This window comes from Chelonoidis abingdonii, chromosome 2, assembly GCF_003597395.2.
Source record: "Chelonoidis abingdonii isolate Lonesome George chromosome 2, CheloAbing_2.0, whole genome shotgun sequence".
Lineage (NCBI taxonomy): Eukaryota > Metazoa > Chordata > Testudines > Testudinidae > Chelonoidis > Chelonoidis abingdonii.
In genome coordinates, this window is record NC_133770.1 from 16,883,811 (window position 1) to 16,911,189 (window position 27,379).

The 27,379-nt window shown below is 39.9% G+C and overlaps 1 protein-coding gene across 1 annotated transcript in view; it reads right to left on the bottom strand.

Annotated features, from left to right (window-relative positions):
* XYLB (xylulokinase) overlaps positions 1-27,379 on the bottom strand; it is a 152,507-nt gene that overhangs the window by 122,437 nt on the left and 2,691 nt on the right. The window contains exons 2-12 of the mRNA XM_032778508.2: positions 26,001-26,083; positions 21,761-21,830; positions 20,263-20,343; positions 18,703-18,789; positions 15,806-15,934; positions 13,902-13,967; positions 11,604-11,676; positions 4,401-4,519; positions 2,979-3,060; positions 1,211-1,251; positions 663-778 (exon numbers count right to left, since the gene is read on the bottom strand). Of these exons, the coding sequence (XP_032634399.1) occupies positions 663-778; positions 1,211-1,251; positions 2,979-3,060; positions 4,401-4,519; positions 11,604-11,676; positions 13,902-13,967; positions 15,806-15,934; positions 18,703-18,789; positions 20,263-20,343; positions 21,761-21,830; positions 26,001-26,083 (947 nt within the window). The remainder of the gene's footprint in view (positions 1-662; positions 779-1,210; positions 1,252-2,978; positions 3,061-4,400; positions 4,520-11,603; positions 11,677-13,901; positions 13,968-15,805; positions 15,935-18,702; positions 18,790-20,262; positions 20,344-21,760; positions 21,831-26,000; positions 26,084-27,379) is intronic.

Below are 27,379 nucleotides of genomic sequence, written 5' to 3' on the forward strand. Positions count from 1 at the left end.
ATTCCTTAGACTGCTTTGAAAGTATCAGTCCAGAGTACTATAAGTCGGTGCAACTGAGGTGGGAGAGACAAAGGTGGCTCCAAACCTTCTCTCCTACTTTGACCCTGGTGCTGCGTATGGGACAAACCATCTCCTTGGGCAAATTAGAGCAGCCACAGGGCTATCCTAGAGACCATTCCATCAGCTGAATATCATAGGATGATGTGTTCCAGCTACACACCCAGCACGTCTCAGAACAGCAGCAGTTCCCCTCTATGAAAGAGGAATCTCCAGATGCCTCTTTAAGGTACCTTTAAATCCCTTTTGTACTACTAGTGCAAAGGTTACATATTTTGGGTCAAGGATCTAGCCTCCAAACCATTACCATTCATGTGATTTCTAGTCCTCTAAATTTAATACGCTGCCTTAGATTCATGCTCACCAGCCTCAAATTATACAAAAATGAACCACATCCCTACTATTAACACCAGAGCTTATTCCTCACAATTTTGCAGCTCCTGATCCCCAAATTAAATAATGGGGATGTCATAATGTTGATGCCAATGTTGTCATATACTGTATATAATAGTGAATTTTTTATTCATTATCATTTTGCAAAGGAAACGAGAAAAATATCTTGTTGACTCCAAATGTAAGAGAAAAATAATATAAAAGGATGTTACCATAGAAGTGCCATATAGGCTTGAGAGTCAACAGGATTGCAGAAAACATGACCTTCTAATGCAGGCGTTGGTTCTTTAATCCAAAGAAACAATGTGTCGCTTGTGCCAAGACTAATCTGGAGAAGAAAATAATTGCAGTATTATCACATGGAAGGCAATAAAGAAATTAAATTAAACCCATTTATTATTACTGCTAGTTGTTTTTAAATCACACTTTAAGTGAATTGGATTCTTATTATAGCAAGCACTGATTCAGGTTGTCACCCTAATGAAATATGTTCCAGAGACAGAAAGAGATCCAGCAATTTAGAAATTTGGGACATTACCTTAAAAATATTCCACGAGTTTGCTTAAAATCCTACATTCAGCTCCAGGAAGAACTGAAATGAGAATCAGTCTGACTCCAGTACATAGAAAATCAACAGATTCTCTATTTTGGTTTAGTTGAGGACCTAAGGTTATTGTCCAGGTTACTATTTTATACTCTGTAGCAGCTCTAATTTTACCACAGTGATGTGAACATTTTTCATGAATGTGTATTGACCTACCGCAATGTCCCCTTCTTCAAGTTTCATTCCTGCAAGTGATGCTGAAAACATACGTAAGATAGTTCGGTTAATAACTAAGCATGCAAGGTAATTATGTTGCACTAGAGACGACATTCTATTCTGTACAGAAAGCCAGCGCAAGGCCCAAGCATTAACTCAAAGTAGACTTAAGTGGTGACTAAGCCTCGTTCACTTTGGAGATGTTCGCCCTAAATACTGAAGTTCGTCATTATTGGGCATCCTAGAATCAAAGGAGTTGGAGATTAAAAATTCTATCACGTCACCTGTTAGTCCACGCACTCCCACTTTTCCCCAGTGCGGAATTGTTCTCTATGGTATATTTTCTAGTGTTTTGGTCTCTCAACTTTTAAATATCTTAGGTCCTGTTTCAGTAAAGTACTTCAGTAAAGTACTTAAACAGACAAGGTGTCCTACTGACATCAGTAGGACTATCCACATGCCTAAGTCCTTTGCTGGATTTGAACCTTAGAGAAGGATAGCCTTGAAGCTGAAGTACCCATCTGGGATTCAGGCAGTCTTGGTTCAATTCCTGGCTCTGCAACAGACTTCCTGTGTTACTCTGGGCAAGTCACTTAATCTCCCTCTGTTCCACATCTATAAAGTGGGGCCAATGACAGTCCCTTTTGCCTGACTTGTCCATTTTGACTATAACTCTGTCTTTTACTATACATATGTACAGTGCCTAGCATAATGAAGCCTCTATCTTGGTTCAGACATGTAAGCACTACTGTTATACAGATGAATAATCATTTAAAAATCTCAAGAAATGGCGCTTCCACACTCTAGTCCATAGGAGTTTTCAGAACTTCCACAAACATCCCTAAATTTAGCACATCCTGGACACCAGGGAATTTTGAAGCCCCTGCAATTACCTCTTAATTAGAATTTTAGTAAACAGCATCATTAAAATTTCTGCACCCACAAGATTAATGAGGTTGGGAGATTAAAAGAATAAAAACAAACTTTCAAGCACTCTGATGCCTGACCTCCCACTGTCTCTTTCAAGTAAGGCTTACACTGTATCTTGTAGTGACAAAGTTTGTCTTCTGTCACTGTGTTATTCCTTTTTAAAAAACTATGGTATTTATTCTCCACAAGTAACCGTCTAAAGCACTGCAGTATCATTAATGCAAGTACTAATGTTATGGACTATTAATGTGAAACCGTGCACTACTTTTTAAGGGTTTGTTTCCTGTTTATAGAATTTTATTTTTAAACCTTTCTTCAGGTTTTAACAGGTGATTTCTTTTTAAAGGTTTGGGAATTGGTTTATCTTAATTTAAATATATGTTTATTTGAACTAGGTTTTATCTTCTTCATACTCAGGACTAAAAGACTGATTGAAGAAAAGTTCTAGTAGTTAGTGTGACTCGCTGATCTCGGTTTCCACCTTCAAGCTTGGAGGAGAAAATGCAAGTCTTTAAACAAAAGATTTTTCTCAAGCTAAAATGGAAGTGTTCATTGGCAAAGGAAGTTTCTCAGTTGTGGATAAACCAAAACCTAAATTTTCAAGGTGCAGTTTAGGTGTACTGTGATTATGAGATGCATTTGGAGTCCATATGCAGTATATATCTCATACAAACTATGTACCTCAGAAGAATCAGTGACAAAGGCTATTGGAAAAAGGTGCCTATGTGTGATATTCTTTCACCATATACAGATCACCTAAGAAATGATGAGATTTATTCAGTGAATATGACAATACACAAACACAGAATTATGGAAGCATATTTGTTTACTATCTCACCTGGATTGTCCCCGGTAAATGCTACTACTTTACAGTCTGGACTAAACCCGTAGCGCTGAATATAATATGGAGAAACTGAGCCCTAGGGAGTAAACAAAACATGAAGAAAGCTGAAAAGTGCAAATTAAACCCCAAGTGTCAAAATACATCTACAACAGAGATATCCAGAAGATTCTATAGTACTTCTACAGTAGCTGCAATAATTATTTACATTTGTTTTGCAGTGCAGTGCTTTAGAAATTTTTGAGCTAACATTTTTGTAAGATACAAACAAGAAAACCTCCTGAAAACATCCCTCAGATCAGATTCTGAAATGGTGAAGACAACAGCAGCATTCTGACTTCAGATCTCCCTCCAGTTATTCACAAAATATACACACACTTATGTTCCACACCCACATACATATATATTAATATTCAAAAATAGATAGGAATACAGATTGATATGCAATCAAAAACAAATACACAGCTGGTATGCATCACTACGTCAAATGTGATATGAATGCTCATCATCGATTACCTTTTATTTCAAGGGTCGAGGATTCCATTCTTTTACATCTCACCAATAACAAATAGTAGCAAGAGGAGATTATTCTTAAAAGTAAGAGGACACTTACAATGACTTCTAAAACACTGCTCCAGTTTTCACTGCCAATACCAGAAGACCAACACTTGGCACTGGAATCACAGCACACTCCCAGATGGGTCAATCATGTTCACTAGTGCTTATATAGTGGCTGGGTGCCTGCTATCCCAACTCCCATACATGCACATCTCTCTTTTTGTGGTGCTGATCAGACCAAATTGATCTATTTCAAAAGGTATTCAACCTGATTCGTTTTGGCAATATAACAAAGATATGGTAGGTGAACTGAGGGGCTTTTAATAAACCTGATAATTGATTAAAGTTATTGCCCTACAAACTTTATAACTACCATGCAGTACTGAACTTGAGAAGCTTGAATGTCAGGTTCTATTTCTTCAGTGTTACTGACTGATGACAAAAGAAATACAGTAAATATCGTTCACTCTTCTAAAGTCAAATAAGTGTTTGTGGGCGTGCAAGGAGAGAAAAGAGACTACTATCATTTGAGCACTCCAACAGGGTCACTGCACTCTTAGTCTTTGTATCCCCAGCATGCAAAGACCAGAGGAATCTAGTGATGTAAGTAGTGACAGCTAGCAGCCACAAAAGTAGAGCTTGTGCGTCCTTTCAAAGATATCAGCGCTGCTGCTCTGGAATGCACTTCCACAGCACTCCTAGACATAGCAGTCAGCCAGAACAGCTCTGGGGACTACCCCTAGAGCACAGCATCTCTGTGCAAACATACACCACGAGGAGCCACAGCTGTTACACACAGAGCATAACCCCAAAATCTTCCAATGACATGTTCATCAGCAGTTATCCTACACTTGCACATACCAATACTGAGCTGGATGGCACAACAGGTCCCAGCTTTTCTTCTAATCCAGGCGCACAAGCATTGAGGCAGGCGGTGGACCATATTTTATCACAAATCTGCAGTAAATTCATTCCAGAACCTATGAGACAACAGTATTCAAACAAGAAATGTAGATCTTGGAACATAAAATAGATTATGAAAAGAAAACAAAAGATACTGCATTAGAGAATTTCACCTGCTTAAAGGCAGAAAAGAAACTATAAATAAAAGTGGACATTTAATACTGAAATGGAATGGTCTCAGCTCAGCAGAGCACAGGGATGCTGTACAGTTACTGACTCACAGCTCTGTGGTAGCTTTCATTTTGAAAACGGGGAGGGGGTAAGGAATCTTCCCCACTGCATAGGAACTGGATATAGTCAAAGTCCTTGCACTCCAACCAGTGATGCTAGACTCCCAAAATAAGTAGGGGGCATGGATATAGACCTTGCAACCCCTCAACACTGGCCAGCAGAAAATTAAGCATATGCTGCACCCAATCAAAGGGTGATGCAGCAACTGCATTCCCTCCGCAGTTGAGGGAATTGTGCCTGAGGCACAATAATGCAGGAATTCCTACTATGGTGGTATGCCCTTTGCACTGCACCCTAGTTGGGTTGTGGTTTTAGGCCATCATCTGGCTGTAACTAATCCTCCTAAGATGCCTGTGAAGTGATATTTGTATTATCACCCTCCTTTACAAATGAGGAAATTGATCCAGAGAGGTCATGGCCCAAATTTTAAAAGTAACCTCTCTGGATATCCAGAGCTAGATGCCACACCCTGGATTAATTCCTAACAGCCTCTTCTGCTCCAAGCTATTTCAGGCTACTGAAGAGCCCCCATTCACTCCACAGTGCTCATAGGGTACAAAAATAACCGCATCCCCACTGCAGCTCCTCTTCCAAAAGCACTCTCTCTCACAGACACACACACACACGCATGCACACTCACTCACAGAGGGATTAAGTGCCACAGTGGGACTTGTGCTAGATAAACAGTTTAGTGGCTTAACGTTATATAGAGACAGGGCCGGTGCAACCATTTAGGCGGGGGGCAGCATTTTCTTCAGCAGCGACCAGATCTTCAGCCGCCCCGGTCGCCGCTGGTATTTAGGCGGAGGGAGCTGGGGCAGGGGAACACTGGGAGGGCCGTCTGCAGCAAGTAAGGGGGGCGGGGGCAGCACACAAGCCTGGGAGGAGGGAGAAGTGAAGCAGCCATGGAATGTTTGGGGAGGAGGTGGAGCAGAGGTGAACTGCTTCACTTCTCCCGCCTCCCAGGCTTGCGGCGCCAATCAGCTTAGGTGCCGCAACCCTGGGAGCAGGAGAAGTGAAGCAGCGATGGCGTGCTCGGGGTGGAGACGGAGCAGGGGTGAGCTGGGGCGGGGGAGGTGCCTCAGGCGGGGGGGGGGGAGCCGCCACGGGGGGGGGTGCCTCATGGCAGAGGGGGGAGCTGCTGCAGTGGGGGGGTGTCTGAGGGCGGAGGGGGGAGCTGCCATGGGGAGGGCTCAGGGAGGGGGCTCAAGGACGGGGGAGGGCGCAAGGTGGAAGTTTCGCCTAGGGCGCAAAACATCCTTGCACCAGCCCTGTATAGAGAGGTCCAACAATGAGTATGTATGGGATATTTACACCAAATAACACATAGTCCAGTGTTAAAACATAACAGTGCCATGGCTTCAAGAGTGAATGTAGCTTTACAGACAGAGTGTATTATACACTTTTGGGATACTACCTCAGGCCACACAATAGGAAATTTAGATTACATCTTACCCGAGTTAATGATGTATAAATGAAATTAAATGTATTAAATTCAATTGATCTCATTTCATGCAATTAAATACACTTAATAAATTATATGCTGATTAATTTGCCCTATAATTCAGCAGCAGGAATTCAACACAGCACAGCACACTTCCCATGGACAAGAAATGTATTTCTCTTTCCTGCTGTCAATCACACCCACAACCACCAAATGCAATAAATACAACAGGATTTAAACAGACACACGGACAGTCCAGCTTTTTCACGTTCTCTTAAAGGGACCATTTCCACCACTTAAGACCCCTGTACATGGTCTAGGCCAGGGGTCGGCAAGTGGTGTGCTGAGTCTTCATTTATTCACCCTAATTTAAGGTTTGGAGTGCCAGTAATATATTTTAACATTTTTAGAAGGTCTCTTTCTATAGGTCTATAATATATAACTAAGCTATTGTTGTACATAAAGTAAATACGTTTTTTAAAATGTTTAAGAAGCTTCATTTAAAATTAAATTAAAATGCAGAGCCGCCCAGACCAGTGGCCAGGACCTGGGCAATGTGAGTGCCACTGAAAATCAGCTCGTGTATGGCACATGCGCCATAGGTTGCCTACCCCTGGTCTAGACATAATGGAAGTCCTTGCACAAGGACTCTTCAGGGATAGCACAGTGTCTGGACAAACCTAAAAGGGCCAAAGAGGGATGTTTTGTGGAAAAGCTCTATCACACATCTAGCTTCCTAGAGTAAAATGCCAAGTGTCTAAAGGTTTAATTATTCAGAGAGCAATAACAGTTTTTAAAGAAACATATGGTGATTTTGTGGGCAAATTCCTTATCTGAACCTAGAGACACATTTAATCAGACTTCTCTTATGCCGTTTTGTAAAAGGGCATGACAGTTCCAGTCTTTAAACTCTATCACCATTTCTTTGTACGCAGTTTTCTAGTCCCTTCTATGCAAAATGTGACTGGCAGAGCATTAAAACCTCCCACTTTAATCCTGTTCTATGGACACAGGGTGCATAAAATCGATTTTTAAAATACACAAATTGTGAGGTTTATTTAAATCAAATGTCTGATTTAAATCATATATAGGTTTCTTTTTAAAAGTAAACCTTTTTAAAATTAAATTTGAAAATTGACAACCCAGGTTAAGGCCTAAAATTACTATAATCTATTAAAATAATTTAAATTAGATACAAAAAGTAGTATCAATCAGTACAGGTCTGCTGCCAAGTTTCAAAGAAAGTCAAACCACAGAACTGGTGGAACCAGAGTCTGTTGAAGTGCTTAACCAGCTTTTGACAGCTGAAGCCTCTTCTGCAGGTGCAGAGAGAATATCTTCTTTGTATCAATTTATTCAACTAGTTCAGTTCAGTGACTAGCTTGTTCAAAGTTAAGAAACCAATTGCAAGTTAACAAAAGCAGGAAAGTTTGTTTCCCCTTCCAGTCTACAAATAAAAACTAGGTGTGAAAGGATTAAATCTACTGGTTCTAAAATCTTGAAGGACATGGTGACTAGAAACAATCAGTTCAGTTAATTCATTACAGATAATACTTCCTTTGTATAATAAATCAGATACTTTTGAATATAAAACATATTCTGATAAAATTTTTGATCATTCTTCACTTTGCATCCAGCACATTTAAGGTAGTTGTATTTAATAATAAAAAATGTAAATGCTGCTTTTGAGCATTTTAATTTAATTGCATTTCCATCCAAATGAAAGCTTGATACAAATCACAAATAAAAAAATTAATCAACTAGTAAATAAGAAATGCATCATTCACCATTTTCTACCACAACAAAAAGAAACTAAGAATCTGAATAAATGTATTAACTTATATAGTTTAAATAAATTTGTATGGATATAGTGTATCCTCGTTAGCAAAAAGAAGCAACAGATTTATTATAAAGGCTATACACAGATGCAAATTAACACACTAAAAATCAACATGCTTTAATAAAAATCACACTTTCTTTAGGTAAATAACTGAAGTATAAATGCAAAACAATTAAAATTGAGTATTTATAACAAGGTTTTCTGCTTGCTGATTTAAATCACGATTAAAGTGGGTGATTTAAAGTGTTTTGATTTAAATCAATCCACAACACTACAAAGCCAGTTAGATGGGCCAACCTTTGCAATTCACTCTGAGCTCTTACAATGAAAAGATGATAATTCAATTCCCTCGGGCCACCAATTGCTAATAAATGTTCAGATATTTCTATACTACTCAAAGGTGAAAGGATCATTTAATTTACCCTCCCATTCAGAACCTGGTGGAAAAAATGTAAAAAATATTTTAAATTAACTATTAACCTATTGGAGACTATAGGGAGAAATTAATATTTTACTTATATCTATCTTTACATATAAAAGACAGGTAGAATACACATACCTTCCTACATATTCATCTAGATGGCAGTCTAAAGATTACCAGTACTCCAAGGGTTAAAATCAAGGTGAGTCAAGCCATACAAAGCAAAGCCAGATCTTTGACCTATCACTTCATATGGACACACACTCAACAATAAATGGATTCAATATCGGAGGTCATGGTTCAACGGTGATTGAGAAGAGGATAGTGGATGAAAGGGATTCAGTATCTCATTGCAAGCATCAATTGGTAGTTCAAGATGACCAAGTGCAGTCAGGATCAGCAAATGTTAATTACTGATGCAAAAAAGCCTAAATGATTCAACACTGGGGGAAAAAAACAAAGTTCTATTACAAAGGGCCAAAAGACATTGCCTAATTGTATTTATGAATGGACTAAAAGTGAAAAAAATATCCAGTGATCAATCACGTAAAACATATATATATAACATCTAGTGTGTTTGTGTCAAAGCTCTGATCTTGGTGAGTCAAATTTGTAGCTGGTATATCGCTATTGGCACCAACAGAGCTACACCAGGATGAATTTAGGCCAATATGCTTCCTCTTCATGGAATCATAGATTATTAGGGTTGGAAGGGACCTCAGAGGTTATCTAGTCCAACCCCCTACTCAAAGCAGGACCAATCCCCAGACAGATTTTTGCCCCAGATCCCTAAATGGCCCCCTCAAGAATTAAGTTTACAACCCTGGATTTAGCAGGCTAATGCTCAAACCACTGAGCTATCCCTCCAACTCTTGACAAAGGCCTTAATTTAGTATGTTCTTCTTTGGTAGAACATAAACAAGTATGCTAATCTATGGTGTGCCTCAAGTACTTAGAAAACATTTCAAAACATAAAAGCCTCTCCGTATTAAGAGCTGAGCAGCTGTTCTTTAAGGTGTTTTTAAAAAAAAAAAAAAGTAACAATGCCTCCAGGTGACACACTCAAGTATTTTAGGTCCCAAATATATCTTACTTTTAACATCTGCAAAACATACATGGAAATTGTTCCTCACTTCCCACAGCGTAGTTAATTTTTTTTAATCAACCAAGTGAGGGTATTCTGCTGCTTATGAATAACAAGTCAGAGTCATGCCTTATGAGACTGGGCCTTAACAAGGAAAAATTTTAAATTGGAGTAAGTAACATTTCCTAGTGTAATCTACAACTTTAAAGACATAAGTTGTTTAGTGCTCTAGTGTAACTTGACAGGGTCTTTAAAAGCCTACGTGACCTGAAGTTAAACCTACAGAAATACAGAATAGAGATCTATTATTTTGAGATATGTATTTCCAAATGCAATATACAGGATCCATGGAAAGACATCAAGTGAACTGCAGGAAATTGTACAAGACGAGAAAGTAACAGGCTTTTGTAATCAGCAGCAAAATAACTATTGCATAATAATTATTTTTTATTACTAGAATTAGAATGATCTCCCATTATGTTAATGGAAGACAAGGGAATGAAAGATAAAATGTAACTTAAATAATACATGATCTTCAGTCTAGTAAAGACTGGCACTGTAATGTCTTACTTCATTCTCTCATCCTTTTCACACAAAAATTTAATAAATTTTATATCCTCAGGACTGAATATTTACTCTAGGTACTTAAATGTCCAGAGGAGCAACAAAATTAGAAGAGCACCATATGTGTAAGTTAGAGCTAGTTAGAATGTTATATGTTATCTGTAAAAAAATTCAAATGAAACAAAATATTTCCAATTTTGTTCAAAGTTTTTCATAATTTTTTTTGTTTTTTGACTAAACCAAAAAAATTTCCATTTCAAAAACTGAAAAAGTTGTTTCTTCTACCTATCTTCTCTCTCTGAAAATAGTTTTCAAAAATCAAACCATTTTAATTTTTCCTTGAAATACAAATTGAAAATTTCAGCCAAAATGAAAATTTTCTTTTCATTTGAAAAGTCATTTTTTTCACACACACAAAAAATCCCAAAGAGTTTTGAGCAGCTTTAGTTTAAGTACAGTATTTCGGGGTTGATTCTCCAAAGTGCTGAGGTGCTTTGTGAGGGACTAAGCACCCTCAACTCCCAATAAAGTAAATGGATTGCACTTCCTGACTATCCATAACCTGCACTAAAGATCATGAGAGTGACGGGTGCTCAGAATCTTTCAGGATTTGGCCCATTGGGAAAGATGATGTAGACCTGCAAAAATTATTACTGAAGCTTACTGAAACTTAAAGGTAACCTGCAAAGAAAAAAGTAATTGGGCTAGTCACCTTTTTGCCAGTGTTATGATGCAAAAAAGGCCTGTTTTGTTCATATTTATTTATTTTTGTTGGTTTTTCCTCTTTAAATTAGCAATTAAGACCTTGTCTTGGCTCACTTTGATGACTGAAAAAATATCAAGACAATGTCATCACAAGAAAGTGATGACATCAAGCAATTGAAAAGCGAAGGGATTTTTTACTTAGATTGTTTAAAACCCTTTTATTTGTTTGGTTTAGTTAACACCAATTTAACAACATCAGCTAATAAACATTTTAGAGAAAGGATGTTTTTGTTATAAATTTGTCCACCAATTAAGATGAGAAAGCTCATATATATGTTATGAGACCCAGTCCAAACAACGAAAGAATATAAATATCAGGAATGTCAAGTCTAAGGCAACAAAAAACAAAACTATAACTTTGACAGACATTTCAGACATCCTTTATACATCATAAAGCAGAAAAACAAAGTGCACAAATCCATTTTTGCAAAAACCTTTGAGGGATTCTGTAAGACAGTGGAGGTTAGAAAGAGAGAGTGAGTGTAAGAGTGAGAGTTTTAGTGTGTGTGTGTGTGCGCGCATGCACATGCATGTATGCATCTGTGGACAAAGCGCTGACAGAATTAAGATGAACACTAAAATGGGAATAATTAATTCAGGGCAGAGCCACAAGTTCAAATACACTCATCATCAGAGCAGTAAGACTTGAACAAGTGAGAAACATCTTGCCTCTCTTCTACTCATGATGGGGAGACAAAGGGAATTCCCATGCTAGACTGTCCCCAACGAAAAAGAAGACACACAACACTTACCATCACAGTAATCGATGGGTGCATAAGCACTTAGAAAAAGGGATGCTGCAAAGCTACTAACCACAGAGATTCTCTGAAACAAAAAGATAACATGAAATAGTGACTGCCGTCAACATTCATGCCAAAGCAACTGCAGTTTGAGAAAATGAAAGAAACAAAATATTAATAAAATCTCAGCAATGGGTACTGTCTGCCAGAAAAAGAAGTACTACAAGGATTATCCAGTAAAATTTTCCTGCCTGAGCTTATAGAAGCCATCCATATAAAAAGGAACCTTATAATAAAAGCTTTTAATAGCTTTTAGCTCTGAAACATATAAAATATACACAATATATTAGCGTATTCTGCCTTAGCATGAATTACTGCACATTATGCATGAAATCTGCATACAAAAAAACAGGGAGGCAGAAAAATCAAAGCATGGATGACAGCACAGAAACCATATCGACACCATCCATCAGTGAATCCAAAGGGAAACCAAAGTTAAACAAGGAAAAGATCTTACAAACTTCTGCTGCCTCTTCCAATAAATTCTTCCATCACCTCAACATGGGCTCGTCTTCCTGAGTTCATCAACTTCTTCCTAAGTCAGGCAACATAGACCACCCCTGCAGTTAGCCCTCTGACAGCCATCAGCTATGCATGGCAACACTACCTGCTACTATGCCACAAAATAACTGCTCAGAGATAGATTGTAGATGGAATCATAAGGATAGTAGGCTTTCATGATCCTCTATCTCTTTTTGAGGCTCTACCCAAGGACACATCTAACATGGCTGAGGAACACAGGCCCTGACCTTCCTAGTGCTCCAATGGATGCTAACTGCCTGAAAGAGAATGAGGAGTGTTGGGTTAAAAGTTGGTTCTGGCTCATCTCTCTAAATCAGCCAGCAAAACAGGCTAGCATAGTGGAGGGAGCGCACTGCATCCTCTAAGTAGTGAACTGCCAAGCTAGTGTGTGCTGCCTGAGGGTCCTCAAGCAGAATTCTTACCAAGACAGAATTCCTCCTAGGGGCTCCAGTTGTAATACGGCACTACCACATTCCTTTCAGCACAACTGGGGAAGCCAAAGTTACAATCTAGTCCTCAGCCTCTAGATCCACTCTGATCAAGAGCTCAGATCGCAAGGATCCAAGTTTAATTCACTTCTGTATTTGGTCTTAAATGTGTGACCAGAATATATAGTCTGTCTTCCATCCATTCCACTCCATCCCACACTAGAATAAGGGGTGTCACAATGACATTCATGCAAATACAGACAGAACAATATTAAAAAAAATATTTCTTTATAAAGCATATAGTGAACCTGTGAGACTTACTGCTGAAGGAAGTCAACTGGTCCATATTGGTAATGGATTTTAAAAGCCTTGGAAATTTTATCAAGTGCAGTAATAAATGCCAAAACAGGAGTCTCAGACAGATCTCATGCTTCAGAGTGTATGACCTTCCCTCACGTACAGCACTGCCTACATGCATTACAGGGGTTTATCACTTTGCTCTGAAGCATGGAGTATCAATCACTGCTTGAGGCAGAACATCAGATTTTCAGCCTTGAGCAGTTAAAATAATATTGTGATTGTTAAGTTCTGAAATGTCAATAAAAAAGGAAACTTTTGTTTGAAATGCGTAATTTATTTTCAGAGGAGTAGCTGTGTTAGTCTGGATCTGTAAAAGCATCCGACAAAGTGGGTATTCACCCACAAAAGCTCATGCTCCAATACGTCTGTTAGTCTATAAGGTGCCACAGGTCTCTTTGCTGTAATTTATTTTATAATTCTAGAGATCAAAATAACTTTCAAGGGCCAATTTGTTAAAAAGGGATCAACTCAACCTCCAGTTTTTCCTGGGTAACACTGCCAGGCATCTGTTTTGCATCAGCAAACATTGCACTGATGCATGCAAATAGCTGTTCTGTGAGTGTATCAACTGTGCATAATCACTTGTTTGTGTGAACAAATGTGGTAATACCCACACAAACTGGTGCAAATGCAATTTTGTGCAGGCAAAATTAAGGCCTACTTTTTAAAAACTTCAATTCAAAATGTTGTGACCCAGAAGTATTCACAATGTTAAATGCATCATTCTAAAAGGATCTGATATTTAATTTTCATCTGCCAAATAACTGACAATTAAAAAAAAAGACACACTTTATAAAAGCATTAGCTATTTTGCATTATGAAAACTAATTCAATAAACAAAATGTACTTCTTTTTAGCAAAAATTTTTTTATATTTCCTTAAAAAAATTAAAAAGATTTTCAGTTGTGATTTCCAGTAAGTGGATTGAAGTTGAGCCAACCTCAGTTTGTGCGTAGACCTCAGGATTCTGGCTGTAAATCTTTGCTATCTGGTTTCCTGTAAAACGCTGAGAAAGAAATGCAAATGCTTAGGAATACAAACATTAAATGGAGTCAATAATCATTAACTCTGTGTAATGAGTTCAATACATTGCACTTTGGATATTTAATTTGTCTGATGCATGATGAAAGTCAGTGCACAGCAGGCAATCTGCACTAAACAGGCTATAATGCATAGTCTCATTATGAGAATTTTGCTCACCTTTTGGGAAAAGGCTGTGAAAAAGCATTACTATCCATAATTTATGTTTCAGAAATGACAATTCAGTGGAATGAATCATACTGATTACATACAGAGGAACCCAATAAAATGCAAACATTGGCCTCCAAAGCCTTAAAAGGTTCCCAATTTATACAACTCTGTATGGGTGGGGTAAATGGGGGACAGAGTGTTTCAAGCCAGAAATAACTAATGGCTAAGGAATAATTATTTCTCATATATGTATTAAATCATATAAAAGAAAAATGCTTGAGATACTCAACTTGTTTTAAGTTAATTCATTGCCTGTTATAAGTTAAAAAAGAAACATTTTTGCACTGTTTAAAGTTTCATTTCAACTCAAATGAGCATACACTCTGCACAACAATGAATCAAAAGGAGCTATGCATATGGACAGGAGCATATTTTGATAAACTTACCATCACTAACAAACTGACAACCAGGTGCTATTTACATATGATACTTGTCTAAAACAGTGGGGTGCAAATTGGGGGGGCATGCAAGAGGTTCTCTGGGGGGGCACAAAGAACCTGGAATCCTGCGGGTCCCAGAGGACCCACTGCCATACTAGCAGGAGCGGGATAAAAACAGAGTGGGTATTGGGGGCAGGACAGGACCAGGAATAAAAAAAAAAAAAATAGTCCTCCCACACCACAAATAACATGAATGCCCCAGCCAGCAGCCACAACTCTCCAGCCACCCAGCTCTGAAGGCAGCGATGCTGCCAGCAGCAGCGCAGAAGTAAGGGATTACTTCGGATTACAAGTGATGAATGAGGGAGACATAAATTCTGTGAATAGTAATGGGGGACATGACGGAAAAGTTTGCGCACCTCTGGTCTAAAAGATTCCTCTCACTCCATGACATATTGTCACAACTGTGGTAGGAGGAGGTGCCTGATCTGAAGCCCCATTGCAATAAAAAGGGTGGGATGATGGGGCATTCTCTGTTATGGTCGTGGACCTTTGGAACTCACTTATGCCCCAGGTCCACAAAAAGTCTGAGTTTGTTAGCCTCCATGGAGCGCTGAAAGGTCCATTTTTATTCCCCTACCTATGAAGAGATGGGTGTTGGATAGGACTGGATAGTGGTGTTGCTGGGCTCTGTTTAGAGACGTTTATTAATTTATCTAAAATACTCTAATATATTTTATTACTGTGGGCATCTGCATGAAAGCAAAAATGAAATTAATCTGCTCCAGCATCTTTTTCCTCATTTAAATTCAGAGACAGGTCCTCAGCTTGTGAAAATTAGCATAGCCCCACCAGCTGAGGATCTGGCCCACAAAATTACAGAAGTAACTTGTAGTAATAATTCATCCAGTCACTCTTTCTGCCAATGCAAGTTTGCTTCATACAACGCATTTTGTAGTGCTTTGACTAGTCTAATTTTACAACTCCCAAACAATAGAACATCACCCGTTCCTTTGTGAGGCTATTCCAAAGCCCCATACATTTCACTGCCAGACAGTTTTTGTCAATATTCAGACTAAATTTACCTTTTCATAAGTTTCAGCCCCATACTAATATCACACTTAGTGGCTTTGGACAGAATTATTTTCTAAGTTTGCAATGAGATACCAGTGACTATATAAGAACTTTCTTTCCTTCCTCCTTCAGTTCTCACCTCGCATGCTCGTGAACCAGTGATATTAGCTAGGTGCTGTGCCCCTCCAACAGCTTTCTCAAGAGATAAGCACTGGGTAGTAGTACTGGAATCCATCCAGACAGGGCTATCACTGACAGAAAAACAAGCCTGGGGAAAAATATAAATCATCATAAAGATTATCACTCCAGGAGGGACTTTCACACTAATGACCAAATCCTGAAAAGGTATTTCTGCCTGTATTAGGCCCAAATACAATAGAATATAAGAACGAACTTAGTGGGTTACACCAAGTGTAATTCTACGCCTTTTTCATGATTTGTCCAGATTATACGCCTTTTTCATGACAGCATGACAGGCAAAGTATTGTCTGATGGAGCCACATCTGCCTCCTTCAACATCACAAACGGCGTGAAACTAGGATGTGTTCTCGCTCCTGTCTTATTTAACCTGTTCTTTGCATGCGTCCTCAACCATGCAATGAAAGATCTGGATCGAGGTATATATTTGAAATACCAGCACGATGGTTCACTTTTTGACCTCCATCGCCTGAATACAAAGACTAAGACAGTGCAGAAACTCCTTCTTGCGGCACTCTTTGCCAACGACTGTGCTCTCATGGCTCACACTGAAAATGATCTTCAGCACATTGTCAACAAGTTTGACGAGGTCACGCAACTCTTTAGACTAACTATCAGCCTTGGAAAGACAGAAGTTCTCCATCAACCTGTACCTGGATCAAATGCTTCTGTCCCAAGTATCTCCATTGATGGCACTCAGCTTAAAGTAGTGGAGAACTTTAAATACCTGGGTAGTGTCATATCCAGTGATGGATCACTGGATAATGAGATCAACGTACCAATATCCAAAGCAAGCCAGGCACTTGGCTATCTGCGTGTCAAAGTTTTAAACCACCACAACATCCGGATGTCAACAAAACCGCTTGTGTACACAGCTGCTGTTCTTTCATCTCTTTTGTATGGGTGTGAAACATGGACACTATATAGGCGTCACATCAAGCAGCTCGAAGCATTCCACATGCGTTGCCTCCGCAACATCATGAAGATCCGCTGACAAGACAAAATGCCCAATCTTGAGGCCCTCGAGAGAGCCCAGATGACAAGCATCGAAATGATGATCATGAAGTCACAGCTACGTTGGACCGGTAATGTCAGCTGCATGGATGCCAACAGAATCCCCCGCCATCTTCTCTATGGTGGACTCTCCCAGGGCATCCGGCATATGGGTTATCCACGAAAACATTACAAGGCACCATCAAAGCCAATCTGCAGTATAGCAGTATCAAATCCAGGGACCTTGAGGACATCGCCAGCGACAGAACACAATGGCATGCAACAGTCAGAAATACCTGCATTGCCTTTGAGGAAGACTGCTGCTGACGTCTACAAGAGGCACACGAACGACGTCACAGAGCACCAGCAGCACACAACCCACTGACTGCGAATTTCCCACGCACCATCTGCAGCCAAATGTGCACCTCTAGAATTGGCTTGTATAGCCATCAGAGGGCACACCATGAGACCAACAATAGATGATCTGCTCAGATTTGTCATCATCGGATCGATGGAATACCAAGAATTCTAGCCCAGTATCCTGTCTTCTGACAGTGGCCAATGCCAGATGCTTCAAAGGGAATGTACAAATCAGGGCAATTATCAAATGATCAATCCCGAGGCTGTCATCCAGTACTAGCATTTGGCAGTTAGAGGCTTAGAGCATGTTAGAGGACACCAAGAACATGCGCATGGAAATAACACATTGTTGCACTGGAGATCCCTCACTGTCAGACTCTACACTCATGTACAATCCATATGTCAGCATGTTGGAGAGACTGCCAGTGGATTTGCAAACAGTGTGAAAACCTCAGGCCAAACCTCACGTTGGAGAGAAGAAGCAAGCTGTAGCTACCACTCTTATGTATCTTGCAGTAGCTAGCCATGGGCCAGCTATGCAGGTTACCAGGCCCTGAAGCAGATGCTGGGGCTAAGGATTCCATTCCTGAGCTCTGCTTTACTTCAGCACAGTTCTCTCACAGCATAGTCCTTTTGTTCCAGTTTTCAGGATTTATCCCTATGGATAACTACTGTTGTTCTTATTGGGGTTGTACTGACATTGTTGTCTCCAATGACTAGGTACGGTCTTTTGGGAATTCTTCATGTGACACTCAGAACACCACTATGCAGTATTTTAACCCAGTCCCCAGAAGTTCTTCACAAGTTCATTGCAGACAATATTTTCATTTGGGAATCCGGATATACAGATTTAAGATTTGAATAGACCAGTTGTACAGATGTCTTTTTCAAATGTTTAAAAGTTCTTTCTGATCTCAAGGTGGGAAAGGCTGGTTTCAGGATGTAATCTGAATGCAGAGGACTTCAATAGACAAACAGAACTCTACTTTACTTATATCTTTAAAGGAGAAGGCTTTTCAGATCTATGTCCACAAACCACAAGACAACCCCAAGCAGTCACCCTGTGCTCAGGACCTCCTAGGTCCATAGTTTGAACATTCAGAGATAAGTCTATCCAGTTTCACATAAAGTTTTCTTGCTAATAAAATTTTGTGAGTTGACTGGGAAATCAGATCTAAACATATTATCTATAATGGCAAAGATGTTTAAAAAATATTAAGCTTTATAAAACAATAAACAGACCACTTGTCGCACATTCTGGTGCTCATTGGGTGCTGCATATTTTAACAAAATCACATGCTGTCATGCCGGGGGAAGATGAAATACTGAACTCCCTGGGATAAAGGGAAAAAAATGTATACTGCAGTGGCTTCTAACAAAGACAGGCAAAGGGGATATTTTGGAAGGAAAAAGAAACTATTCAGTGTCAGAAAAAGAAGTGTGTGTGCTCACTCTCCCTTCAAAGCTCTTCATTGCATATATTACCTTTAGTAATTGATGTAAAGGAAGATCAGGTGACAAATTATTTAAAATTTGGCTGGCTCCTTCTTTCCAATACACGCTTCCATGTTGCTGTAGAGGATATAAATTTTTTAATTAAAGATGGCCCCCAAGATGTCAAATACATATTTCGATCTAGATTTCAAACATTAAATGGAGGAGAACCATGTCCAAAGTGGGACACAGATTTATTAATTAATTCATTAAACAGTTCACCTTTTTTGGAGACATCCAGGCCAATTAGATCATTTAATTACAGTTCAAGAATTAGCAATGTATGTACCAAATCATCAAATACGGGAGTTTATCTGGCAAAAAATGTAGACTATTAACTAAAGCAGCATCTAGTGGGCACTACTATAATATTGCTCATTGCAGCTATTGCCTTACCCAAGGATTCCACCATAGAACGGCATCTATATAGTGCAGTCAGGGCTCCACTGAGTGACTTTCTGTAATTTTGGGCCTGACACACAGGGTTAGACTCTGTCTACTGATTAAAGCAGGGAAGTGGGAATCAGAATGCCTGGGTTCTTTAATCATATTCAAGGTACTTTGTCTGCCACTAATTCACTGTGTAACCCAGAGCAAGTCCCTTAGGCACCACTAATTTGGGGTATTCAACTTGAAACATACAGCCCCTGATTCTCTGAGCATCCAAAACTTTAACTGAAGTCAATGAAATGGCAAGAGTTCAGCACCTCTGATTAACCAGTCCTAGGAGTTTGAAGCTGAGCAACTGACAATGGAGACACCAAAAATTAATGGACACTTCTGATAATGCCTGCCTTAATCTCTCTGCACTTCACTTTACACAAAATGGGTCTAAGACTTGCTTATCTCACAGGCATGGTGTGAGGCTTAACTGTTGAATGAATGTCTAAGTGCTTTGACATCTTCAGAAGAAAGGCACTATGCAATATAGACTAAATTAGAGAAGCCCTGCACAAGTGCCTAAGCAAGAGGCAACATTTACACACAAGGCAGCCATCATTTGGTTTCCATTATTCCTGAGGATGCCTGGTGCACCAACCAACAAAAGAAAAGCTCTGATGAGAGGGATGCTTGCTACACCTTGAATAGATTTTGCATGTTCAGCTCTTCACTATGTACATTCCCCTCTCTTTACGTGCCTGTGAAACAATCTTGCAGACACAGCTGCTCAAACTCTGCCTCCATCTCCAAACATGGCTCATGTTTGCAAAACCTTAATAGAGCCCCATAAGTGTGTAGAATTTAAACATGAAACCATCGAGTTGTACACACAGCTAGTCTATGTAGCCATACTGTTATCCTTGTCCTCTCTGTCCTATTCTCTTCTTCCAGTTGTATACCGGTTGCATCTTGTATTAAATTAGCTTTTAAGTTCTTCAGGCAGACTCTGTCTCTTATTATGTATTTGTACGATGTCTGGTACAATGAAACTTTGATCTTAATTGAGGCTTCTAGACGCTATTGTAATACTACTAAATAATAAGTATCATTATTCCTTAATACTCTGTTGAGGACATACAATATGACTGATTTTTCCCTTTAAAAACTAACCTGTCCAGCCCCAGAAAAAGCTCTCACATGAGAGAAGTTAAAGCCAGAAGATTTCATCTTCTCCAAGATCATATCCAGAGCCTACAAGAACAAACAGAATCAAGAGTGATTGCAATGAGCTACCAAATTATGCATACTCACAGTCCTCAGAATTAAATTGTAAGTATCTGTCATCACTGATAAGGGTTCAGTAATAGATAATGAAAAATCAGCTAATGACTAGGGATTTGTTGAGAAATTGAATAAATTACTTTATTAAGCAGGAGCCCATTTTAAAAAAGGGAACTACAGAAAAAAATTCTTCAAACAGGTTGAATCACAAAGGACAAATCATTAGATCTTGGCTCTTTTTTTGGTCTTCCTCAGGTTCCAATATATTAAAGAGACATTGTTGAGGTTGACAGGTGCAAAATGGAACAATTTATTTTGTTCTTACGTTTGGAAAACCCATGGAATTCTTTGTGGGGCAAGGTCCAGTCTTGGAAGATGCTGAGCATCCTCAACTCCCACTGATTCCAATGGGAGCTATGGACATTCAGCACCTCTGAAATTCAGATGATTTATTCAGATGGCTAAATATGGATTTAAATGCTTAACCTTTAGACACTCAAGTCTGAAATTTTTGCTCTTGCCATGAGATTTTTCAAAAGACACTCTGAAGTAAAATTAGGACCAAAAATGAATCTACCTTTACACAATCATTGCTATGACCTAGATTTTGCCACCCTTACTCACGACTTCACTAGACAAGATGCCTTACTAGGACTACTTACATAGTAAGATTCTACTCACTGTGAATACGCGGTACAGAATCTGAACCTACATAAGTAATTTTCTCTGGATCGTGAATATATGTTTTTAGAATACAAAAGGAAATCATCAGTATTTTAAACTAAAGATTTTCTACCATTATCATAAAGGGCCTGCACTGCAAAGTTTTATGATCAGCTGCTGCAGAACCAGCCAGCCAGCCAGCAGAGGGAAACAAAAACTGGATAATAAATCTTATTCTAAGAGGATGAAATTAACTCTGATGTTGCACAAACAAAAAAGTAAACAAAGCAAAGCCAAACTGGCTCCTTTTCCATATGAAACAAAGACAGCAAACAAAGAATGTTTTCCTAATTAAAAAAGAAGGAACATGGGCCAAATTCTATCCACCAGATGCAATATTCTGCAATATTCAGCTGGGCTGAAAAGGGTTCAAAATCAGTTATGAAAGAACTATTTTTCATGCATCTAGTATTAAAAACAATGGAAAGTGAATAAACAAAAGCATAACCACTTAAGAACCCCAGTTTCACTTGTTTATGATGTGAAAATTTCCATTTCAAAGAGATAGATCTGCATGCAAAAAAAATAGAAAACAAGCAAACAAAACACCTTAGCTTGAATGGAAATCTTAATTGCTGCTCATAATTATAATCCCGAGTTAAGAAGATGAATCATATAACAACACAAATATACTCAGACAACCAAAATTAAAACATGTTCTTACCTTGACCCACATTAACACAGGTGAAGTCACTGTCAGCTTATCACTGTGGACATGGATGCCGCAATGAGTCCTGCAGAAAGACAATATTGTTGAGGTGGGAGGATGACCTGTCTTTTTTTCACATTTGGTCATTTTTCCCCCTCCAAGCAGTTTTTTCACATGATCATTTATGATCAAAGAGCACACAGTACTATTTAGTACATAGCAAGGATAAAAACGGAGTTAGAAAACTCAGCCTGCTCTCTGGAACTAACATTTTGATATTTTGACTAGTCACAGGGAAAAAAAATAAAAAAGTCCCTGATCCTGCAGTGAGATCTAAGAGGGTAGACTCCTACATTTGTCCAGTACTCTGCAGTCACTGAGGCTCTGCATAGGTGGAAGGGTCCACCTGCACAGATCTCATGCAGCAGTAAACTCTTGGTCTTTTATATTCATGCTGGTGTCCTACAAGGCGTGCTGGTGTCCTAAAAGCCAAGTACCCACACAAAGTCTATCCAAAGTGAGCCCTTGTCTATACTACAAATTACTTCAATACATCTTACATCGCTCAGCGGTGTGAATAATCCATGCCCCTGAGCGACAAAAGTTATACTGACCTAAATGCCAGTGTAGACAGTGCTATATTGGTGGGAGAGCTTCTCCCACTGACATAGCTACTGCCTCTTGTGGAGCAGGAGTTATTAAACCAACAGGAGAGCTCTCTCCTGTAGGCTTAGAGCATTTTCACTGAAGCACTACAGTGGCATAGCTGTATTGGTGCAGCTGCACCACCATAAATGATGTAGTGTAGACAAAGCCTTAGTGTGCAAAATGTGCATGTGCATGATGCCCTGAACTCTGACATAAAGTAACTGCACTTGTATCTCCCCTTGGGGGTTCAGTGAAGGCACCAACTCTCAGGCTTCCAGCTCCCCGGTTGTTGCCTTTCTTGGATAGAGACATCCATCTCTCTCCCTTCTGACCTACAGTTCCCTGCCTTCACTGCGTATTTACCAGCCTAAATATTTTGCCTAAACAAACCTGCTTGCTTTCTCTTTAGAGACTGATAAGAGTGATTGCTACAGATATAAGTGCCACACAGTTTTCTAAACAGGCCTACTTTATTCTTAAGGTACAAAGCATTACAGAGAAAACAATCAGATGTAGGAGGAGGGATAGCCCAGTGGTTTGAGGATTAGCCTAGTAAACCCAAGGTTGTGAGTTCAATCCTTGAAGGGGCCACTTAAGGATCTGAGGCAAAAATCAGCACTTAGTCCTGCTAGTGAAGGCAGGGGACTGGATTCAATGACCTTTCAAGGTCCCTTCCACTTCTAGTAGATAGTTCTATCTCCTATTATTATTTATCTACACACATGCTAATTAGCCTACCACAGTACATCCCAACTCTAACATGGGTTCTGGCAGGATACGTCCTTCAACACCCCCACCCACCCTAAGGGAGTCCTTTTGGTTACAAGTTCATCATAACTTCAGCTGAGAACAAGCACACTCATACAATATTCAGCTCCCTTTTAGTTCAGGAGTCTCTGAACTGGAGTTTCCAGAAGCAGGTGATTAGTACACAATGGGTCTCTCCCTCCAGGGCATATCTTCAAAAGGTTGGCTTCAGAGGGTGAATTTGCATTCCCATCACCCCAAGCAATTTCCTAGGGAATCCAAGTTTTGTTCCAAAAAGACTTTCTAAAGTTCCAAATATCTTCCAAAATTGCATTAATCTTGTCTTCCTGATAAAGAAGTCCCATACAATCTCACAATAGTACATAAAAATTTGTATTCTAATACAATGTACCCCAAAGCTATTAACATTAATTCAATAAGGTTTAACTTAATGCAATAGAATTCATTCAAGATATTATAGGATATTGTCACTCTGGCACACTGTACACCTACTGCAGCTGTTTGTGATTATTAAGCTTACTCATATAAATTGATTAAGTGCATATGCAAACAGCTATTCCAGAACCTAAAGCCTGTTCTTAAATATAGGACATGGAGTTTTTGATGCACCAATTAAACTTAGTCTGTCAGTCATAACACCTTCTAAACTTCCTAATGTTTACTATCAATGGATTTACATCACAGCATGGGTGAAATCCACTTCTTGCCATATAAAATTTGATCAAGCAAGTTTTGTGCAAAAAGTCTGCAACTTGCAGGATGGAATGTATACACTCCAGGACACAGATTGGAGTAACACGCACTGCCCTCCTACATCCCCTTAGAGCATTTTTGGTCAATGGATCTGCTCCAGCATATTCCCAAAGGTCCCTTCCAAACCTTATGTCATAAACAGATAGTAGGAGTTAATAGAACAGAAGTACTTTATATCTCTTTTGACTGTAAAGGATTAACAAGTTCAGTAAACGTGGCTGTCACCTGACCAGAGGACCAATCAGGGGACAGGATACTTTCAAATCTTGAGGGAGGGAAGTTTCTGTGTGTGCTGTTGGAATTTGGTGGTTGTTCACTCTGGGAGCTCAGAGGGACCAGACATGCAACCAGGTTTCTCTCCAATCTCTCCGATACAGGCTCTTATAAGTTTAAAATAGTGAGTACTAGGTAGATAAGGCAAGTTAGGCTTATGTTTGTTTTATGTATATTTTTGTTTGTTTGTTTTATGCAAATGTATATTTGGCTGAAAGGAGTTCAAATTTGTATTTTGCTGAAAGGATTTTAATTTGTACTTATATACTTAGGCTGGGAGGGTATTCCCAGTGGTTCATTGCTGAAGACTGACCTATTCATTTTACATTTACCGAAGTAATTTACTGTTTTTCTCTCTTTAATTAAAAGTTTCTGTTTAGAACCTGATTGTTGTTTTTTTTTATTTGGTGTGAACCCCAGGGGACGGGGTCTGGGATTCACCAGGGATTGGTGGGGAGAAGGAGGAAGGGGAGAAGAGCTTTTCTCTCTGTGTGATACTGTCTCCTCTCCAGAGACAGTTCTGTGGGGGGGAGAGAAGAAGGAGGAGGTAGGAAAGTGCATTTTCCTTCTGTTTAAGATTAGGTAGTCTTGATCACAGTGCATCTTCCAGGAGGTCCGGGGGAAGCCTGGGAGAGGCAACGGTGGGGGAAAGGGTTTACTTTCCTTGTGGTAAGATCCAGAGGGTCTGGGTCTTGGGGTTCCCCGGGCAAGGTCTTAAGGGGACCAGAGTGTACCAGGCACTGGAATTCCTGGTTGGTGGCAGCATTACAGGTTTTAAGCTGGTAGTCAAGCTTAGAGGAATTCATGCTGGTACCCCATCTTTTGGACGCTAAGGTTCAGAGTGGAGAATTATACTATGACACCTTATTTGGTGTTGGCATAGCATCCCTTTTCCAAACACAAAGGCAATATTTGGGGGGAAGGATAGCTCAGTGGTTTGAGCATTGGCCTGCTAAACCCAGGGTTATGAGCTCAATCCTTGAGGGGGCCATTTGGGGACCAGTCCTGCTTTGAGCAGGGGGTTGGACTAGATGATCTCTTGAGGCCCCTTCCAACCCAAATAATCTATGATTTCCAACTCCCAGTTTTCAAAAATCATGAGCTATACCCAAAAAACTCATGAGATTGACTTAAAAATCAGGAGCTTTTTAAAAAATGATAAATTAGGGGGTACTTGGTATTTGCTTTTTGGTTTCTGGTCTTTTAGAATGCACTCACTTCATGTTTTCAAGTTTTTTACCACAACCATGAAAGCTAAAATCTTTCTTTTTTAAATGAAAGCTGCGATTCTCCTGTAATCAGAGGCTTTAAGAAAAGCACTAAACATCACAAGAGTTTACATCATCTTTGCAGTGTTGCCAAATATCACACACTGAGACAAGCTAGAAATTGTGTTCATGCCTCCACACTCAGTAGATCCATGGGGTGAAGGCCCTTCAAAGGTACACCACATTGGACTGAACATCACACTAACTCAGGGGTAGGCAACGTATGGCACACGTGCCAAAGGCGGCATGAGAGCTGATTTTCATTGGCATTCACACTGCCTGGGTCCTGGCCACCAGTCCAGGGGGCTCTGCATTTTAATTTAATTTTAAACTAAGCTTCTTAAATATTTAAAAAACCTTATTTACGTTATATACAATGATAGTTTAGTTATATATTATAGACATAGAAAGAGAGCTTCTAAAAATTTTAAAATGTATTACTGGCACGCAAAACCTTAAATTAGAGTGAATAAATGAAGACTCGGCACACCACTTCTGAAAGGTTGCCGACCCCTCCACTAACTGAATAAAATTCAAAAACATACCCAAATTCCGGAAGGTCTTTGTCAAAATTAATGTTATCCTCATAGATGACTCTCAGCTGCTCATCAACAACAATAACTTTAAGCTGAAAGAAATCAAAAGTGCACAAAAATGTAGGCCTACATTTTCAAAAGGAGGATGATTTGTAAAGAGTGGGTTCTCAGCAATGTCTGAAAACTAAGCCCTTCCAGGTGTCTCAGGTTGGGCACACAAAATTACTACAAGCACTAGCGAGGCACTGCAGCTGGATAGTCTTAAGAATCAGGAACGCACTGCTGCATCAGTAATATCTGGTTCACACTTGGAAGTTTATCTTAGCAACTGTATAAATGAGAAACGTTTTAAAAATGACAGCTTAAATTATGCAGAAGTGAACAGCTCAGGCCCCACATGCATAAGAAAGAGCTTTCCACTCACTGATTAGAAGAATTTTTTTTCTGGACAATTGTCATTTGTATAAAACTAGCAAGGTTCAGAAATGGCCAGTGTGCATCCATGCACCATATCAGCACTCCTCTGAAGCGCTATCTTGCTCTCCAGAATCTCAGATTTCACTTAAAAACAAAAATGTAAGGCCGTGTCTGCACTACAAAGTTAAGTCAACGTAAGGCACCTCAGCAAGAGGCATAGCGCTTAGGTTAACACAGTTAGGGTGATGCATTGTCAGTGCAGACACTGTGTTGCTTATGTCAACTTAAGTCAGTGGTCCCCAACCTTTTTGTGACCAGTAGCACATTTATGTTTTCAGAAGTGTGTGGCGGGCACCAACAATTTTTCAAGGCTTATTTTGTATTTGTACATTAAATAATACAAAAACCATCATATTTAATATTACATAATATATGAATCCAGAGAGAAGACGCAAGGACAGAGAACACTGGTGCCTGCAGTCCCGGAGTTTTCTGTCCCTAGCAGGTGCGGGGCTGCGGCTTCTCTCCCCTGCTGGGCACTAGGCGGGTTCTGCACCTGCCTGGGACCGAGAACACTGGCCCCCGCAGCCTGCAGCTCCGGAGTTCTCTGTCCCAGGCAGGCGTGGGCCCGCAGTTTCTCTCCGGCTTAAGCCGTGGCCCCGTGCCTGCCTGGGGCGGAGAACCCCAGCACCCGCAGCCTGCAGCCCTGGAGTTCTCTGTCCCCAGAAGGCGCAGGGCCACAGCTTCTCTCCAGCTTAAGCTGTGGACCCACGCCTGCCAGGGACCGAGAACACTGGCGCTCACACCCTGCAGCCCCGGAGTTCTCTGTCCCTGGCAGACATGGGGCTGCAGCTTCTCTCCCCTGCTGGACACTAGGCAGGCCCCGCACCTGCTGGGAACAGAGAACACTGCACTTGCAGCCTTAGTTCTCTGTTCCCGACAGGCGCGGGGCCGTGGCTTCTCTCCCCTGC